Raw genomic sequence first — 21,612 nt, forward strand, 5'->3', positions numbered from 1 at the left:
AATAATATTACTCTTTTGTAATTTATGAAAAATAAAGCTTTCATTATTATGTTTAGGTCTTTTTAAAATAATATTAATGTTATTCTACAGGTCATTTCTTTAAATATTTTTAGGTAATCAACTTACGAGCCCTAGTAATAAGACAATTAAAAGAGTCACCCCTTATATCCCGGAATATCAGTATGGGTCACACACACCCATAGGCGTGCGCACGGGGAGTACAAGGGGGGCATTTGCACCTACTAATACTCTCTTAGAACTTTAGTGTAGAGTAGTAAACATTATTAACTGTAAAAAACAAATACAGTATTTTCAAGCCGACGAAAGTTCCAAGCATCTATGGCAGGTTTATTTCCTATATAATTGGACTATCTCAAATTACTTGTTATTAAGACTCACGGATTTTATTCATTACTATATAGTCGCAGGATAAATTGGTCACAAGTTGGAATTGATTAAATTATGCATAGTTGTTTTGAATCTGTTTTGCGCAATCTTGCCTATATGCATGAGCGTCGGGAGAGGGGGGGGGGTGGTCGAACGGGTCGGTGGACACCCCCTGAAAATTTACATCATTTATTTAAAGATACAAGAAAGCCGACAGTTTGTGACTCTTATTGTGATGAACAGAATTAAAGTTCATTTAGTTAGTATTCGAACAGAAAAATCAAAGTAAAAATGCATTGGATCGAAAACATTGAGTGAAAAATACTGGAACAAGGTTATATTCTACCATTTCATCCAAATAGTTCCACAGTTTTCAAAATTATAATAATTACAGTTGTACGTGAGAGGTCACACAACAAACGTAATGAAAAAAAATCCCCCTAATAATTAAAGCCTTTTCTTGGACGAGACGTGCAAAAGTTAATATCAGAATGCATTTCAGTTACTAACTGCATAAAATGCAAAAGAAATAATAGAAAATAGTATAGCAATTCTATGTTGCTCCATGTTGAAAATACTTTCCTTCGGAAAGTTGGGAACTATGTTTCTTTCTGTGTGGGCTACGTTGCTTCCCTCCCCAGCCAGGGAGTGACCAGAACGAAGGAATGCGAGAAGTGACAAATGGGCCCTGTATCCCTTCGACTGGATACTGCCCATCGTCGCTGAACTCATTTAGGGAACATGTGGCAGAAACTGGAGGATCCAGAGAACGTCTAGGGGATGCTGTTCCCACGACTTGGTCAAAACGATGCCGGACAATCTCATTGGGCCAGGGGGACACGTGATCCACCAAAAGCTACAGTTTTTGGGAAACAGTTTGAAGAAGGGACAGTGTGTGACGAGACTTGGAATAGAGAGTGTGCCAGTAACTTACACGGTAGAGTGTGTGCATAAGAGTTCGAACCCGGGACAGTATTGTGCTATAAGTATACAGTCGTGTGTGGCGATAAGCGCCAATCATGTGTAACAAGTGTATCCTTTTGCTTGTGTAAGTATGTTAGGTTTATGTCTTTATTAATTAAATATGTTAAAATCTATATTTGTTTCCCTTATCTGCAAGATTAAGAAATTAAGTATCTGATCACTGGTAAGTGCAACGGGTAAACAAGACCAGGTAACGTTAGGTCGAGCTCTTGGCTCATAAATTCCCCTAGCTTCCCTGGCCGAATCCTGGAACGGACCGTTAATAAACCACCAAATCTGTTGTAATAGTTGTGCTGGTATTCACTTGTTTGGTGGATCGAGTCTCCCCATTTGTATAATAATAATAATTATTATTATTATTATCATTTCGAATAAAATTCATTTTTGTTAGTTTATAATATTTATTATTGTATAATAATATTTATAACCGTGGTAATAATACTTATTATCTTTCTACTATTCAACTTTTATCATTAGCCCGACTCCCCCTGCAAAGATTTCTGGCGACGCCCATGCTTATATGTAAATTAGTCTGAACCACAGATAAGAAAAATAAAGGAGGGGGGGGAAAGAGAACTTTTGTGACACGGAAGCTGCAATTCTTCTAATAAAGTGATTTTTGTTGGGTCCGGACATACGCTATATACGCCCCTGTTTTGTACCCTTCAATACAATAAAACCGTGAGATGGAATGAGCTTTTTCTTTCTCCGACTGAACTTTCATCAAGGCTTCTGGCCCCCCACCCTTAATCAGAGGGTCTGCGCACGCCTATGCACACATTGTTAATGAACTCAATACAAATGGAATGGAAGTCATGAAGCTGGTGTAGACTAGCCACGTGTCTTGTAAAATGTTGTCAGACATTCACAGCAAAATGGAAATGATGCCTTGGCTCGCTCACCTCTTTGCTGTTCGTTGTTTGTTCCACCGAGGCAGGGCTGGAACTGGTGATGTTCTTCCTGGAGTGGGAAGGGGTGAGCGAATAACGTTTCGGTCTTGGCGATTCCTTGTTCCCTGCATCTGCAAAATAATTAAGGATGGTAAATGCGTTCTTCCTCAATTTTTTATCATTTATAGAAGCTAAACTTGTTTTATTTCGATATATTTAAGCCCAGAAACATGAAAATATATTACAAACAATGGTGTATTTAGGGGGACACGCTTACCCTAAAGACAAAGTACTAAAATTAAAATATACTTGTTTAGCATTTGTTCTACAGGGTGATCCATTTGAGATGTCAGAAAAGTAAACCTTTATACACAAGAAGTTAATGTACGTATCTGTGAGCAGTTTATTGTAATACAGTGTCCGAAAAGTCACGCAACCCTGTGTTTACGACCGTATAACGGAATTCTGCCAAGAGAATGCCCTGTATATTGGGAAAATTTGGAGAGACAAACATATGTAAGAACATGCATGTTTTAATAACAAATAAGCAAAGTGTTGCCAAAGGCGGAAACTTTTTTTTTTTTTTTTTTGAGGTAAATTATTGCAACATTTCACAATACCAACGAACACTTTGGATGGTCATCTATTGAATTTGACAGAAAAAGAACTTTGACGAAGTTTCAAAAACATTACACAAAAGAATAAATGGGCTGTTCCAAAAATCGATGTTTTCACAATATTACAAGGGACACTGGCAACACTGTTGCTGTCACGTGTCACTAACAGACGTGTTTCACCTCAGGCTATATATAAGCACAAAGGATGTAAGTTTCGAATGAGTGGAGGTTTACACACTTCAGCCACATGGCGGCGCTAATGTGCATGGTAACAAAGGTGATCACGGGACAACAGCGCACACAGTATGTCGTATGGTATGCGAAATGTTCGAGTATTACATGCATGCTACTGCCGCCACGCAGCTGAAGTCAGAAAACCTCCACTCATTCGAAACTTACATCCTTTGTGCTTATATTACAACAAACTGCTCACAGATACGTACATTAACTTCTTGTGTATAAAGGTTTACCTTTCTGACATCTCAAACGGATCACCCTGTATAATCATGGTTTATTTATTTTCGCCCAACTTATTGGAACGGTTTCTTACAGACTGGAAATGTCCGTGTCGCTTGTTATTGCGGTCTGAAAGCTCCCATAGTCCTACCAATATACTTTACAGAGGATAGCATAATAAGATACAAAAATCAACGGATACATAAAAGTTATGAATCTTTCCTGACCGATAGAGTGAAGAAATATGGCATCCTTGATTTGTGCGTCATAACACTGATTATTCCTACCCAGATCGTCGTTATCCACAAAGATTATTTCCGCGTAATGTTTATTGGTCCATAAAAGCACATTATAACCTTCCCACAGATAAGAATGCCTCTTGCATATGCAAACAAGGCATAAGGAAATGTAGCAAGAGGCATTAGCGTGTCTGATATTTTCGAGGAAAGGCGACGAGCCCGATTCCCATATTTGTCACAGAGTGACGCGTGCTGCTATTCACATGGGAAGGTCGTCAGGGTCTTGACGTCATATGTGAATAAAGTTATAGTCGACAAATGAAACAAAAGGCTAGTAGATTGCGCAAGAGCAATGCCGGCGGCAGAGTTTTGTGGTGCGAGTAGTGGCAGGGAAAACTCGCTCTCGGCCCTTGATTTTCGCTTATAAAAATCAAACTAGTGGCCATGATGTAATGAAATTTGCTACGGACATACCGTGGTGTAAAATTGCCTACAATTATATCTGCCGTTGGCTGTACGGCAGGATGAAACCACCCCTGTTCCAGCATTCTTTCTACCAACTCGTCTGGCGATAGCGAGGTTCTGCGGTGAGCCCGCCAGCTGTCAGCAGCGCTGCCTTGTCAAGGAATTTCACGAGTAAAATTAATTAGTTTTCGGGACCGTAATGCAGTAAATGAAAATATCAAAAAGTGGTTCTCTAGAAACATCCTTTCTCGGTGTTAAGGTAAAATTTGTAAATTTTCTGCAGACTGGTTCTCGAGATAATCGTGACCAAAGCTTACACAGACGTGAGAAAGCTTATCAAATTTCCGCCATAGGTATATAAAATCACCTTAATGCAGCCAGGGCTGACAAGAGCACAAAGCAAATTGGACCATATTACTGTGACGTCACATTGAGTCCACCCGTCACGTGTGTTTCCCCATGCGATAGCAATAAATTTTCGATCGAAAGTGGCAACATCTGAAATTGTGACGACAGATGAAACAAAATTGTGGTGTGTATCTTACATCAATGTAAAGATGAGATACTTTGTAGAGGATAAGGGGGCCTCCACGATGGTGCAGTCGTAGCATCGTCGCCTTGTAATCAAGGAGTCCCGGGTTCGATTCCAGTGGAGGCACATAGTGGTTCGGATCTCACTTTAAACTGTAGGTCCAGTCCCGATTAGCCTTACTGTGCATAAAGTGGACTTAAAACGCGAAATCAAACTAGATGATAAGGTAAGGAATAACGGGAGTAAGAAATCAAATAAAGCGGATGCACCTAGCCGCTTTCTGATTCGGAAACTGCAGCCAATAAGAGTTGCCACTGCGGTCACGTGAGGCTGCTGGAAGCCCAGCAGACATCGCGACAGAAGTTGAGCTTCGGAACCGGGACGGGTCGTTCTACTTTTTTAAAAAGCATGATTACCTTACTACAAATATTCTTTACCATATCCTCTGTAAGGTATGTGCAATATAGACGTATTCTCCAAAATCTCGCCTTTTCATTGATGTACGACAAACAGTTTATAACTGATGTCAAAATTTTAAAAGTTGTATCATGCGATTGCATGTATAGGGAAACAGCACGTGAAGGGTTTGCTTGGACTCAATCTTGGTCAGTTGCCTGCTGGTGACGTCACCACCAATATGGTCCAATATGAAGTTACACAAAATGATTTTTGAAAATTCATACCTGTACTTGTAGGAGAAGACGTGGAAGTGACAGCGGCCCTCAACCTGGACGCTTTGGTCGTTCGTACTCGATTGGATGCGGCGTCGATACTTTTCGGCTCTTCGGACCCCGAGCTCTCCCGAGTGATGAAACGGCGACGGGGCGAAGCTGCGGCGCCACCGGCGACGGGAGTGGAGTTGGAGATAGACGTCGTTTCCGTCGTCGTCGATAAGCTATCCTCTTCCTCCTTCTTCCTCTTGGAGTGTCGAAGGTAGGACTGTTGCTGGTCGACGAGGCTCGGGATGTCCTCGCTGGAGGAAGGGTCTCGATCCCCGTACTGGCAGGCGAGCTGTCGCCGACGCTCTTCCTTGTAGCGAGCGACACGCTCGGCGCGTCGCTCCACATCGCTTTTCTCCGAGGACTCCCCTGACGCGTCTCCGGGGCGGGGGGAGCTGCGCGACAGGGGCGTGCCTACGATGATGGCGCTACGCGATCTACGCCTGTCAGTGCTGCAAAAATAAAAATATTCGTTTTACAACCACAATAATAGCATTATTTTCCTGTAGTTTACGGTTATTCCAAGCATAAGAAAACAGTTTTTCGTTCTGACGTTTCAGGAGAACACACGCTCTCTTCATCAGACATTTATTTTCATTCTGACTAAAGATACAGTCATAACAATGGTTAGCAATTTCTTTATTTTTTCAGATAAATATTTTTATCTGAAATAAAAATAAAACAGACTGCTCCTTCTCACAGTTAAGTTGCTATATTACAACAATGTAACATTGACAACATCCATTATATAACGGATTCTTTTTGTTTAAAAAATTGCTAACCATTGTTATAACTGTATCTTTAGTCAAAATGAAGATAAATGTCTGATGAAGGGAGCGTGTGTTCTCCTGAAACGTCACAACGAAAAACTGTTTTCCTATGCTTGTAATAACCGTAAACTACGGGAAAAAATTCTACAATGCATGCAATGCGTACATACAAGAAAAACAATAATAGCAGTGGAAACTATTCGAAATTACAGATTTAGCTGACTAACAGCAAGGGACAAAATTGACCGTGCTTTTTTTTGCATTGCGTATTGTGTTTGAACAAAGTAATGTTATTTTTCCCAGGAGCCTTATGGTATCCCCCAAAATTCAGCAACGAAAACAAAAAAAATCACAAATTGATATTCTTATAAATTTAGCGTCACTTCTCTGCTACTTTTGGATAATCTTAATTGTATTTTATTTTCGTTATTTATTTATTTATTTGCCAGATAATTCCAAATACAGCGTTAGCCATTTTACATAGGAATGTAAAGACAATGGAAAATAACAGTAAAAATAATAATAGGAAGTAACAATAAAGAATATCAACATAAACTAAAATACATATATGTGATAAAGTGATTTACATATTGTTACACAATAGCCTTCTGGCCGAATAGTCTGTGCAACAGAGAACGCTGGATCTGATATGTGAAAAGCTGAGTGCTCCTTGTGCTGCGAGACGGCACTCGAAAATGAATTTCCGGGAGAAGCCCATCACTTCTAATGTTCCCATTGGTTATTTTATGGAGGAATATATAATCTGCAAGTATGTCTCTATCGTGAGGGGTATGGATATTTAGCATTTTCAGAAGGATGGACTTATGCAAGTGTTTTGTGGATGGAATTCGGTGGCGAACAATGGCCAGGAATAGGGTGACCAGACGTCCTCTTTTATCCGCACATGTCCTCCTTTTTAAGTGTCTGTCCGGGGTCCGCGCGGATTTTTTAGAAAACAGTAAATGTCCTCCCTTTTGGGGGGGGGAGAGTATAGCATCGACCGTAGCAAATATGCTGCATAGAGAATGCTTCCACACATAAGGATCATCATATCACTTGGGGCGCATTAAGTATTCAAGCAATGCTCACCTAGCATCTGGGAGCTGAACAAGATCACTTTCCCGACTGAGTGATCAGTAGGTAGAGGTGTGCGGGACAATTTTTTTTGTAGGGACGGGATCTGGACTGGAAAATTTTCAAATACCGACATTCGGGACGGGAAAAACTTGCAATTTCCCGGAAATTTTCGGGACCGAAGATGTTCGAAATTTTCCGAAGCTCTGGAAATCTCGAATTCTACACGTCATTTTCACCTTAAGTGATTGTTTTTGCATTTCTGAAATAAAACTAACATTTTCCGAGAAGTTCCAGACATTTACAATGCAGAAAACTTCGAGAATTAACGAGTTTTTAAAATGACCATTCGGTATTTTCCGAGTGCTCGGGATCCCGAAAAGTCGGGAACTTCCAAATGGTCATTTTTGAAAGTGGTTAATTGTTGATGTTTTTTGCATTGTAAGTGTCTTGACACTTCTCAGAAATTGTTAGCTTTTGTTTAAGAAATTTCAGAAAAAAACCTTAAGGGAAAATTACGTGCAAAATTCGTGATTTCCCCAGCATCGCGAAATTTTTAACATATCCCGTCCCGCACATTTTTCGGCTTGGTCGGAATTTGCGAATTCTTCCCGTCCCGAAGGTCGGGATTTAAAAAAAAAAAATCCCGTCCCAACCAAAAAATGTTCTGTCCCGCACACGCCTAGTCATTAGTGCGTATTATTCCAACTTGTATGAGCCTTGCGAAACACATGTAGTCTGAGCAGTTTCTTTTGATTGATTGATATGGTTTATTTTAATTCACTTTTCTGCCACTTTTGGCTAATCGCGAAGATGAGGATGAGTGATGATATGATGATCTTGATGAACGTATACTCACAAAAAACACACATGCCCAGTCTGAGATTCGAACCCAGGACCTCCGGCGCTCTTGCTCGGTGTGCTAACCATTCCGTCACAGATGTCGGCCAGTTCAATTTCGAGTCATACATACGCGATAGAGAAACGCGTAGTGAGAATTTTGACTATCAAGTTTACTTTTATGAAATAACTAAGCGAAAGTGTAAACTCATCAATGATCTTGCAAGAAAATATCCAGTTTTTAAAGGATGAAATAAACGAATATGAGGTAAATTGCAAAAGCGCTGTCACTTTCTCCTGCTGTTGAAAGAGTGATAGAAATGTTCGTGGCATTAAAATCATATTTCTTGACCCAATATAAACTACATAAGCTTTAAATTCGGTTTTGGAAATAAGTTGAAGTAAATGTTACTCTTACATTTGCTTTCACTTATGAGGATATCTAATATCCAAGAATTGGAAAAACATTAAAATTCTGTGCTTCAAAATATATATATTCCTAGTTCTAATTGTCATGTGTTAATTAGGAGATTGCTTTCGTTGCTTAAAGGTAAGAAGAAATCATTGAAAAAAATCATCAGAATTATATATAAGCAAAGTGTTGGTAGTTTTTTTTTACATTGATTACATTTTGAGTAATGGCAAAATGAGTTGCCATTTTTTTTGGTGTCCTCTTTTTTGTGACTTTGTCCTCCTTTTTCACCATGCTCTGTCATCTTTTTTGATTGTATATGTCTGGTCACCCTAGCCAGGAAGAAACTTATAACATAATTTAGTGTGTCTAAATTTGAGGGGCATGCGATAGACCAGATCGGAGAACAGTATTCAATTTTTGGTGAAACGAAATATTTGTAAAAAGTGCTGACAGGTTGTATATTTCAGTAAATCGATAGAGTAGACACACCATACGCATGGAACTCTTAGTGACTGCGGAAATGTGCTCAGAAAAAGTGAGTTTTTTTTTTTTTTTTTGCGTTCTTAACATCGCTGATTTTGATGAGGATGAGTGATGATATGTGCGCTGACGTCGTAGCGCGCTGTGCTAACCACTCCGACGCGGAGGTTGGCTTTTGGCTAATTACAACCATGAAAATAAGTAATAAATGGTTGAAATTGACCCTCACAAACAACACCCATGCCTAGGGTGAGAAATTCGGTAGCATGATCAAAAATCAACCAATCACACAGCCAGGATAACATATTCCAGTTATCAAAAGAAAAAAATGCAGACTCTACTAACTAAAAAAGCGTTATTTTTTTAATAAACTGTGTACTTGTCCCTTCGGTATGAATTTGACTTTAAAATTTTGGGTGTGTCAGCACTGAGACTATTTTGCACCCGTTACTTTATGCGGGGTCCAGCCCCTTACGAGAGCTAAAATAAAATAACATAACTGTAATGTCGTGTCGTAACTAAGATATTAAAATATTCTGACCGGTTAAAAGCTGAGGCTGTAAAGAGGCACTCAGCACACATAAGGACAAAACAGAGGACAACACACAAAATTATACTGGTGGGGTCAGTCGCCAGAGCCTCGGTCGTCTGCAAAATGCAGTCCAGGGTGTACTACGTGGAAGGTTACCCCTTTACACCCTACCTAAAGAACAGGCGTAGATTTACCTATTTCCCTTTACCGTATGTACGTTGATTGATTTGTTTAAAGTCCGCTTATGCAGAGGAAGGCTAATCGGGATTGGACCTACAGTTTAAAGTGGGATCCGGCACTCTGCATGTGCCTCCACCGGGTATCGAAACCGGGACAAGGCCACGACGTTACCACAACGCCATCCGGGATGCCTACCGTATGTACAGTCACGGACAGTTCTGGGTTGTAACGATTCCACTCAAATCAATGGGATCGTTACAATCCAGAACTGTCCGTGACTGTATGTATGGAGAGGACTCTCCGGCAGCCTCGTGGTTGAACATTCTTGCCAATATGACCGGTTTTACAGTGTGTAGAGCACAATCAGGTGAGCAACTATTCTTAGTATCATTCTGCTCATTGACGACTCGCTTTGAAACTCCGAGCCACAAACAGGACTGGAAATGTTCTTCGAGGCTCGGAGCGTGGAAAAGAGACCTCAACGGGCAAAATTTTACCGAGAAAATTGTTCGTCTTCTTGTTTTCTACACGCTGTGAAAGTTGCTCGATTTTGAACAGCAACGCCCTGTATATAGACAAAGAATTCATGTTCAACATAAACCAACTTTGAGGAGGATTGTCAGGATACAACTACAAAAATCAAACAATGAACATCTGCTCTATACAGGGTGTACCAAAAGTCCCACTACCCCCTCTGAATTGTAGACAAACCTGCAAAATGTTATTTTAACAGCATGCGTATGATGAGAGGATGGTATACCATTAAATCAGACCAATGACCAGAGGATCTGTGTGCACACCGCCATTTTCATGGCACAGTATTATTCGCCTCCAGGTGCGATGTGAAATCCTCCGTAACTTGGCTGGCGTGAGAGAAGCAAACGCACTGCGAACAGCTTCTTGAAGTTCCCCAGTTGTCTGATAACGATTATGGGCGACTTTCTGTTTGATGTGTCCCCATAGCGCATTATCACAAGATGTCAGATTTGGACTTCGAGGTGGCCATTTTAGAGGTGCTGGTAAATTTGGCGATTCTCGTTACAACAGATTTGGTGGGTTAGTAACGGTCCGTTCCAGGATTCGGCCAGGGAAGCTAGGGAAATTTATGAGCCAAGAGCTCGACCTAACATTACCTGGTCTTGTTTACCCGTTGCATTTACCAGTGATCAGATACTTAATTTCTTAATCTTGCAGATAAGGGAAACAAATAGAGATTTTTTAACATATTTAATTAATGAACAACTAAACCTAGCATACTTACACGAAAAGGATACACTTGTCATAAAAAGGATACACTTGTCACATATAAACCAAAACGTGTCTCCAATTGACACTTTAATCAAACTGACACTTTTACCACACACACGTGTACAACTTCATGGTACCTCACTGTCCCGGGTTCGAACTCTTATCACACGAGTCTTAACCCACTTCCGTACCGTATCAGTTACTGGCCACTCTTATGTTCTTAACGCATCTTGGCGGGTAATGTCTATTTCAAGTCTCGTCACACACTGTCCTTTCTTCCAAAAATTTTCCCAAAAACTGTAGCTTTTGGTGGATCACGTGTCCCCCTGGCCCAATGAAATCGTTCGGCGTTGTTTATACCAAACCGTGAGAACAGCATCTCCTGGTCATTCTCTGGATCCTACAGTTTCTGCCACATGTTACATAAATTAGTTCGGCGACGATGGACCGTGTCCAGTCGAAGGGATACAGGGCTCATTTGTCACTTCTCGCATTCCTTCGTCCTGGTCCCTCCCTGGCTGGGGAGAGAATAAACATAGCCCACACAGGAAGAAACTTGGTTCCCAACTTTCCGAAGGAAAGTATTTTCAACATGGGGCAACATAGAATTGCCATATCGTCCAATCCATTTGTCTCTGAACACATCATTGAGGTATTCTCTTAAAATGGCCACCTGAAATCCAGATCTGACATCTTATATTACGGAGGATTTCACGTCGCACCTGGAGGCGAATAATACTGTGGTGTGCACACAGATCCTCTGGAGTAAATGGTAGTCATTGGTCTGACTTAATGGTATACCATCCTCTCATCATACGCATGCTGTTAAAATAACATTTTGCGGGTTTGTCTACAATTCAAAGGGGGGGTAAGGGAACTTTTGGTACACCCTGTATACCTTCAAACACGTCAGAAATTCGCGATGTATATAAATCAAACTTAAGAAAAACAAAGAAAGAAAGGGAGAAAAAAAAGGTGAACGAAAGCAACACGTGCAATGTTTGTCTCCTGTAGTCTTATCACTGAAAAAGTACGTTCCGAAACGCAAAACATTCACAGTGAATTAACACGGCTGACATGAAAGTAATGACATTTAACCGAGAGTGCGATAAGTATGTTTCCCTTCTTTCTTTTGTCTCTTGTTTAACCGCACGCTAGCGCTAATTAATTCGTTTTCCTTAAGAAGAAAGAAGCAAGTTAAATACCTCATCCTTGAATTCCTGCTCCTCGGGCTGGTCGACTTCTCCTCCCGCTTGCATGGCTCTGCCTTCCCCTGTTGGCCTGGATTTCCTGCGGAAACGGAAACGAGGTTTCGTTAATGTCTTGACAACACTCTCGCTGCGATATAGAAGGAAATTTCCAAGACATGGTTGGAGTTAAGAATAGGAAAAAATGTTCCTAAGGACTAGAATATGGATTAATTCCCATTTGTTTTTGGTGTTACGCTTTACCTGCCTCCTGGCGGACTAATGCGTAACTAGAGAACACTGACTATTACGAAAGAAAACGTTGAGAAGTTCTCCATCAAATGGCGTGGTTACAAATTTCATTTTTCCTCACCTGTCCAGAAAGAAAATTCCCGACAATCATTTTGAATAACCCTCAATCATTTTGAATAACCCTATATTTATATGCTTAGGTGGAGCCGCGGTGGTCAAGTCGGTAGGGCGTCTGACTGCCACGCGGGAGACCCGGGTTCGATTCCCGGGGTAGGTGATGTAAGGTCGGAACTCTTCCGGCCTTGTCTCCGCACCCAGCCTCAAATCAATTGGTAAAGGCGGAGCGTGGTGCTGACCACATCACATCTAAAATATCCTAGATCAAAAATGTGTGGGGCCCCACATTCCCTAAATATGCCTTCATGGCACGATGCTATATGCACGGGGAACTTGACCTTTACCTACCTTTGCAAAAAGCCAACTTACGTTGCTTTTGTATGCGACGTCCTACTACAGGGACATAGCAAGAACGGAACCAATTAACGTTCGGTGAATTAGAAGTACGCGTATTGTGACTATAATAAGTATTATGGTCTTGTGGAGAAGAACTTCTCATATTGTCTACGCGAAGATGTGGACTATTCTAAATTATCTACGCGAAGATGTGGATTATCCTACATTGTCTACGCAAAGATGTGGACTATCCTACATTGTCTAAGCGAAGATGTGGACTAACCTACATTGTCTACGCGAAGATGTGGACTATCCTACATTGTCTACGCGAATATGTGGACTATCCTGCATTGTCTAAGCGAAGATGTGGACTATCCTACATTGTCTACGCGAAGATGTGGACTATTCTACATTGTCTACGCGAAGATGTGGACTATCCTACATTGTCTACGCGAAGATGACTATCCTACAGTGTCTACGCGAAGATGTGGACTATCCTACATTGTCTACGCGAAGATGTGGACTATCCTACATTGTCTTAGCGAAGATGTGGACTATCCTACATTGTCTACGCAAAGATATGGACTATCCTACATTGTCTAAGCGAAGATGTGGACTATCCTACATTGTCTACGCTAAGATGTGGACTATTCTACATTGTCTACGCGAAGATATGGACTATCCTACATTGTCTAAGCGAAGATATGGACTATCCTACATTGTCTAAGCGAAGATATGGACTATCCTCCATTGCCTACGCGAAGATGTGGACTATCCTACATTGTCTACGCGAAGATGTGGACTATCCTACATTGTCTACGCAAAGATATGGACTATCCTACATTGTCTAAGCGAAGACGTGGACTATCCTACATTGTCTGCGCGAAAACGTGGACTATCCTAATTGTCTACGCGAAGATGTGGACTATTCTACATTGTCTAGGCGAAGATGTGGACTATTCTACATTGTCTAGGCGAAGATGTGGACTATCCTACATTGTCTACGCGAAGATGTGGACTATCCTACATTGTCTACGCGAAGATGTGGACTATCCTGCATTGTCTAAGCGAAGATGTGGACTATCCTACATTGTCTACGCGAAGATGTGGACTATTCTACATTGTCTACGCGAAGATGTGGACTATCCTACATTGTCTACGCGAAGATGACTATCCTACAGTGTCTACGCGAAGATGTGGACTGTCCTACATTGTCTGCGCGATGACGTGGATTATCCTAATTGTCTACGCGAAGATGTGGACTATCCTACATTGTCTACGCGAAGATATGGACTATCCTACATTGTCTAAGCGAAGATGTGGACTATCCTACATTGTCTACGCGAAGATGTGGACTATTCTACATTGTCTACGCGAAGATATGGACTATCCTACATTGTCTAAGCGAAGATATGGACTATCCTCCATTGCCTACGCGAAGATGTGGACTATCCTACATTGTCTACGCGAAGATGTGGACTATCCTACATTGTCTTAGCGAAGATGTGGACTATCCTACATTGTCTACTCAAAGATATGGACTATCCTACATTGTCTAAGCGAAGACGTGGACTATCCTAATTGTCTACGCGAAGATGTGGACTATTCTACATTGTCTAGGCGAAGATGTGGACTATCCTACATTGTCTACGCGAAGATGTGGACTATCCTACATTGTCTACGCGAATATGTGGACTATCCTGCATTGTCTAAGCGAAGATGTGGACTATCCTACATTGTCTAAACGAAGATGTGGACTATCCTACATTGTCTACGCGAAGATGTGGACTATTCTGCATTGTCTACGCGAAGATGTGGACTATCCTACATTGTCTACGCGAAGATGACTATCCTACAGTGTCTACGCAAAGATGTGGACTGTCCTACATTGTCTGCGGGATGACGTGGATTATCCTAATTGTCTACGCGAAGATGTGGACTATCCTCCATTGTGTACGCGAAGATGTGGACTATCCTACATTGTCTAAGCGAAGATGTGGACTATCCTACATTGTCTACGCGAAGATGTGGACTATCCTACATTGTCTAAGCGAAGATGTGGACTATCCTACATTGTCTAGGCGAAGATGTGGACTATTCTACGGTGTCTACGCGTGTTGAGTTTTTTTATTTGAAGTCCACTTTATGCCCAAAAAAGCTAATCGGTTAATTGATTGATTTGCTTTATTTTACTTCGCTTTTTGTGCCAGTTTTGGCTAATTTTCGAAGATGGGAATGAGTGATGACATGATGAAATTGATGAATGGATACTCACAAACATCTATGCCAGGCCGGGATTCGAACCCAGGACCCCCGCGTCGTAGCGCGATGTGGTAACCACTCCGCTACGGGATGCGGCAAAAGGCTAATCGGGAATGGACCTACAGTTTAAAGTGGGTTCCGAACTACTATGTGCCTCCACAGTGGCGCAGGAACGGGGGGGGGGGGTACAGGGGTACATTGTACCCCCCAAATCTTTGAAGGGGGTACTGTACCCCCTAAATCCGTAAATCGAGTTGTACCCCCTGTACCCCCCTTGGTAATTTGACAGCAGACGCAAGGTGCTACTGTTAAAAAAACTTATTTTCAGTTCACCCAACAAAAGACTCCGGCGCCTACCCAGCGTCGAATAACATGGGTACCTGGGGGAAACCCTGGGGGGTAAAGGCGGTCAGGGGCGTGATGCTGACCACATCACCCCCACTCACGACCGGATCAAGAAAGTGTGGGGCGTTACTCCCACATCCCCTATACGCCTTCATGGCGTGGTGCTATGCACAGGGGAGCACTTTACCTTTTTTATTGTCTATAACTTATAAACATTATCTTCCATGCCACAGAAATTCAAACCATTGTAAACTTATTCTACTACATTGTGGTTGCTACTAGTTAGCTCATTGACCTGTGTTCTTGGAAACCTTCTTAAGGAGATGAAATTTGTTTAATATGTGTGTGGAACGATGGAATCAGATTTGCTCTCAGAAAATCACGCTGCAGACGAATGCTCCTTTGCGTAAGGGGAATACACTATTCTAAAGAAGTGGTAGCGTCGATTCGGAGATAAGTTACAAATCTTCATCAGAAGAGTATATGACTGACACCATTTTCTTTTGAATATTTAAAATGGAATTTTCCAAAACGAAATACTTACACGAACGAGACAAGATAACAGACCAACTTGGGGGGGGGAGGTTACAACCCATATTTTTCATACTTTGTAAGAGGGTGTTCGGAAAACTATACTTAAACCTATATATTAAGAGATGTTTTAAAAAATTAAGTCCCGATTAGCCTATCTGAGCATGAAGTGAATCTAGAATAAGTTTTAATAACTTCAGAGTGGAAATCGAAACAAAGATAAGCACAAACAAGAACGAGAAGAACCTCACCATTGTGAGGCTGTGGCAATTCTCGACTCATCGCATCGCGATATCATTCCTAGGTGAAATGAAATTTTTCCTAGACATTTAAACAGAGTGCGATTTGCGACATTATCAGAGGAAGGGAGGGAATTATTTTGACCTATGTATTAGTTTGAGTTGCATCGAACGCAACTCAAACCCAACGCCATTTTAAGTTAAACCGTAAAGTCAATCTGTAAGAAAATTACATTAGTCAGATGAATGTACGAGATAAATGAAACTCACTGCAGGTTCTATTGGTAGATTTTGGAATGGATTCACAAGGTCTTTGGGGAGTGAGATGGGAAAGTTCGATTGATTTATTTAGTTTATTTTACTTCGCATTTCTGCCACTTTTGGCTAATCGCAAAAATGAGGATGGGTGATGATATGATGAAATTGATGAACACTCACATGCCCAACCTGGGACCTCTGGCATCAAAGCACGCTATGCCAACTCCTCCGCCACGGAGGCCGGCGAGGTGGGAATGTGTTTTGGATTTTCTTTGTAGATGCGAAAATCTTTAACTGTGACGCGCACATGCTTTTGCTTACATTAATTTACCCTTTCACATAAATGAGAAATTTACATGTCACAATAAAACACACGCATGTACCTGCATTGAATACTATTCTATACGAAAAGAAACCTTGGGCGGCTCTTCATATTGCCCACCAAAGATTGAAAAGGAAAAAAACTTTTGAGCGTATGCCTTTCCTTGCTTCCTCTGACATCTGAAGAATTTCGGTTTTGCATATGTAATGATAGAGTGCTTGAAGAGTGTCATTAGGTACAGCTAATTATATAACAAATATAAATGCTTTATCAAATATTTCACAAATATTTAGACTTCTTACGAGTTGATCGGGAACCATCTCAACTCAGTTTCTTTTTTCTTTTTTTTCTTTTCTTAATACAACGCCCTACAGATGTCTGAGTAAATACCAAATACATGGCTTCTAAAAGATATTGGATGTGGTACACATCTGCCATAAATTGTTTAAAGATATGTTTATGCGTAGCTATGGAAATTTAAAATTAGAATGAACTGAACTGAAATGGAACTCTATAAGTGGCTCAAGATCCTCCTCATCCCCTTTAATCTCAACCTGCATTAAAATGAATAGATGTATATTTGTTCGCAATTTTCACATTTCGAACTCCACATTTCTGTTAAATCCAAATAAGCCCAGAACGAGGTCCAGAGATTTTTTTTATACGTTTCAGAATTGTTATCTGGTTTTAAGATCTGTTTAATCTGTTTATTAAGAAAAATAAATTGTAAGAAAAGCAAAGAAAAAATATTTATGCAAATTTTGCATTAAATAACAGGACATTCGTGTGTGCTGTTCTAAAATAGAATATTTCCCACGGCTTAACATTATACCAAGGTATCAAGGACGTATTTAGGGGGTCCAGGGGGTTCGGACCCCCACTCCTCGAAAGACTTACTAAGTAGCAAAAGTAAATAATGAAAATATAATTGTTTAGCATTTGTTATATAATCGATGGTTATTTCCGCTGAACTTATTGGAAGGCAAGAATTTTGGCTCATACGGCTTTGAAGGGTTCCAAAGATTATGCACACAACTAATGAAAATATCCATAAAATATTAATCAGAAACTTTACTTTTCGTTAATTTGATCTAACTCCTTGTTTGTTATTCAATAAATATTAAATTAATTTTCTATTTGACATTAAATTCCTTGCCAGGGCAGTTGTTTATGAAAATCTTTGCAATCTTAACTACACGTAAGCTAGATAATGAATATGTGCTGTAATATTTCTATCCCATTACTATCTTTTACCTGTTCATGTAATAACAACAATACAATATTAATTAATTTACATATTTAATGAATATTTTAATTTAATTAAATATAATTATATTTATTATTATTATTATTATTGCAACACTTGGTTGGACCCCCCGAAATGTATTTCTAGGTGCAGTAGATATGTGTTTATATATATATATATATATATATAGGAGGTTGAATTTTGTACCCCCCAAATGAAAAACGTTCCTGCGCCACTGTGCCTCCACGGGGTATCGAAACCGGGACCCCTTGATTACAAGGCGACGACGTTACCACTACGCCATCGGGGAGGCCGTCAGTGTCTACGAAAAGATGTGGACTATCCTACATTGTCTACGGGTAGATGTGGAACTCAGTGAAGCGCGCCAGGGGAAAAATGAGTTTGAAGCACAGGGGGTTGGGCATTTTCTGAAGGAGTTAAGTATAATGTACCTTTAAATACCATACATATATTTTAGGTCAAAATAGCACTTATATGTTTTGTTGCTTTGAAGGGTGTGAAATGGTATAGCGGAGGGGTGCTTCCTTCACATATCGTTACTGTCTACAATGTATACTATTCTCAGTGTGTAAACATCTACTTTACTGCTTTATCTACGTAAGAATTTTTGGATCCCGTTTGACTCTACAGGTTAGAAGGGGACGACCTTAGCCTACATTGCATGCGCGATTCCCTTTAAAACAAGTTCGTGAATGTTGTAGAAGGGACATCAAAGGAAAATAAAACGACGCAGGCTGCTTGTTGTTTCAGCTCCATCAAATATTCCAGTGTCACGCGAGGAATGCTGGGATACGAAGATTCCGTCACGTCTCCCATCACGCCTTTTAAATGTGGAGAAAAAGGTCAACTGAAGAAGAGGAAGAATGCGGTGTTGCATTCTCGTTTTCCGTTTCAATGTCAATATTTTCTGGGAGGTGAGCTGCATATAAGGAAGCTAGAGAACAGGGTGTAAATCAACTACTGAATGGGTGTATGGGGGTCATACCCATAAGTTAGGACTTTCATCTACATTCACAAATAACCAGTATTTACTTTATTTATATTATACACATGTTTATACATTTAACAGGGAGCCATTCAGATCAAGCACGCTGTATGAATATCAATATTTTTAAAGTTGTTGATTTTTATATATATAGGGTGTCTCGAAAGTAATGGCGCAAACTGACACAGGTGAAAGTACACGATAATAGAAGCAAAAAAGTCTCAGTAAACATGGGTCTGCAAACGAGCCGTTTTCGAGATAATCGCTAACCTGTGATTACAAGCCGCCACTGACTTCATTGTTTGTAAACGTCGTCCTAGTTGGTAAAATGCTAATAATGTGTGCGAATGTGTTGGTACAAGCCGTCACTGACTTCAGTGTTTGTAAACGTCGTCCTAGTTGGTAAAATACCAATAATACAGTATGAAAAATCAGTAGATCTCATTGCTTTTATTGAACATTCAAGGAGTAAAGCACAAAATGCAATCAATGACGGCTTGTAACCACGCATTCGTACACATTATTAGTATTTTACCAACCAGGACGACGTTTACACACAATGAAGTCAGTGGCGGCTTGTAATCACATATTCGCGAATATCTCGAAAACGGCTCGTTTGCAGACCCATGTTTACTGAGACTTTTTTGCTTCTATTATCGTGTACTTTCACCTGTGTCAGTTTGCGCTATTACTTATGAGACACCCTGTATATACGAAGATTGATTTAAAATGTCGTGTGTTAAAAAGATTCAAATGAGTTTGCAAATCTGACTCTTTAAAGTGAAATAATACTTTAAGAAGTTAAAATGTACTCTTTTAATTCTTGCAAGTTATTTAATATTATGGAAACCCAGTTGAGCGCTGAGGAGTTAAAATTTAATTTTTCAATTGTGTAAAAATCTACTCATCCTGCGCGTACCGTACGGACTATATGTAATGTAGAGTTGCAAAGTCGACCTCACTTTCACGTAGTTCACCTCAGTAACGGCTTATTGCAGGCCAACGAGGCCCTGGCGCCTGGACTCACGGCCACGGAAATCCTCTGCGGAGTCGTGTTGTCCTGTGTTTGTCCTTCTGTGTGCCGAGTGGCCATTTAGGGGTCTCACTTATCGGACACCGTATTGAACACCGTCGTCCTACTGACGTCACGATAAAAGTTCTTGTTATTAGGTTAGGCATGTTAAGTTTAGAACTCTTGGCATGAATAATGCCTTTTTGGTCGCCCTGAAAAACTGCCGTGTATGCGAAGAGAACTAAATGTATTTATGCGAAGAGAAATAAATGCATTTATGCGAAGAGAACTAAATGCATTTATGCGAAGAGAACTAAATGTATTTATGCGAAGAGAACTAAATGTATTTATGCGAAGAGAACTAAATGCATTTATGCGAAGAGAAATAAATGCATTTATGCGAAGAGAACTAAATGCATTTATGCGAAGAGAACTAAATGCATTTATGCGAAGAGAAATAAATGCATTTATGCGAAGAGAACTAAATGCATTTATGCGAAGAGAAATAAATGTATTTATGCGATGAGAACTAAATGTATTTATGCGAAGAGAACTAAATGTATTTATCCGAAGAGAACTAAATGTATTTATGCGAAGAGAACTAAATGTATTTATGCGAAGAGAATTAAATGTATTTATGCGAAGAGAACTAAATGTATTTATGCGAAGAAAACTAAATACATTTATGCGAAGAAAACTAAATGCATTTATGCGAAGAAAACTAAATGCATTTATGCGAAGAAAACTAAATGCATTTTTGCGAAGAAAACTAAATGCATTTATGCGAAGAGAACTAAATGTATTTATGTGAAGAGAACGAAACCTCACAGACCTAACCTAACAACGAAGACATTTTGCGCTTACGTCAGTAGACGACGGTGTTTCATACGGTGTGCGATAAGTGAGTCTCCTCTCCCCGTTTACAGCCTCAGCTTTTAAATTATGTAACGATATTTTAGTCCTCAGAGATGATTTAGTTTTAGTTTTTGTTAGATAATGAATGAATGAATTGGTTTTAAAAATTGAGTGAGGAAATTTTTAGCAGACATATTTCATTTTCTTCTTAGGGGCCTGTCCTCAATTTTGATTTAGTTAAGAGGCTTATCCCCGTATCTTTGGCGGCCAAAATAACCTATGTGCTGGTGTACCCACACTATAAAAATAAATCAATCAACTACTAAAATATTAGAGCGGGGTGATCCAGTCGGCAGGAGTGTCTGACTATCGAATATGTTGGACTATTCTAGATTGCTTAAGGAAAGACTATTCTACATTGTATACGTGCAGATGTGGACTATTCCACATTTTCTACGCAAAAATATGGACTACCCTATATTGTTTGCGCGAAGATGTGGACTATTATACAATCACTACGCGAAAATGTGGACTACCCTACATTATCTACGCGGAATTGTGGACCATCCTATATTGTATACGCGAAAATGTAGACTATCCTACATTGTCTACGCAAAAATGTGTACTATTTCACATTGTCTACGTGTATATGTTGCCTATTCTGTATTGTATACGCGAAGATGTGCACTACTGTGCTATATCTGGGCAAAGATATGGACTATTTCACATTGTCTACGCGAAGATATGGACTATTTCACATTGCCTATGTGTAGATGTGGAACATTCTGCATTGCCTACGCGCAGATATGGACTATT

The 21,612-nt window shown here is 40.1% G+C and overlaps 1 protein-coding gene across 5 annotated transcripts in view; it reads right to left on the reverse strand.

Moving 5' to 3' along the window:
- The window catches only part of LOC146004744 (uncharacterized), a 632,500-nt gene that overhangs the window by 251,770 nt on the left and 359,118 nt on the right, over positions 1-21,612 (reverse strand). For all 5 annotated transcript variants that reach the window (XM_083143714.1, XM_083143712.1, XM_083143713.1 and 2 more), the window contains exons 4-6: positions 12,034-12,118; positions 5,254-5,741; positions 2,274-2,392 (exon numbers count right to left, since the gene is read on the reverse strand). In XM_083143714.1, coding sequence (XP_082999840.1) covers positions 2,274-2,392; positions 5,254-5,741; positions 12,034-12,118 — 692 coding nt within the window. The remainder of the gene's footprint in view (positions 1-2,273; positions 2,393-5,253; positions 5,742-12,033; positions 12,119-21,612) is intronic.

Source organism: Lepisma saccharinum, chromosome 22 (assembly GCF_977018435.1).
Source record: "Lepisma saccharinum chromosome 22, izLepSacc3.1, whole genome shotgun sequence".
NCBI classification, from domain to species: domain Eukaryota; kingdom Metazoa; phylum Arthropoda; class Insecta; order Zygentoma; family Lepismatidae; genus Lepisma; species Lepisma saccharinum.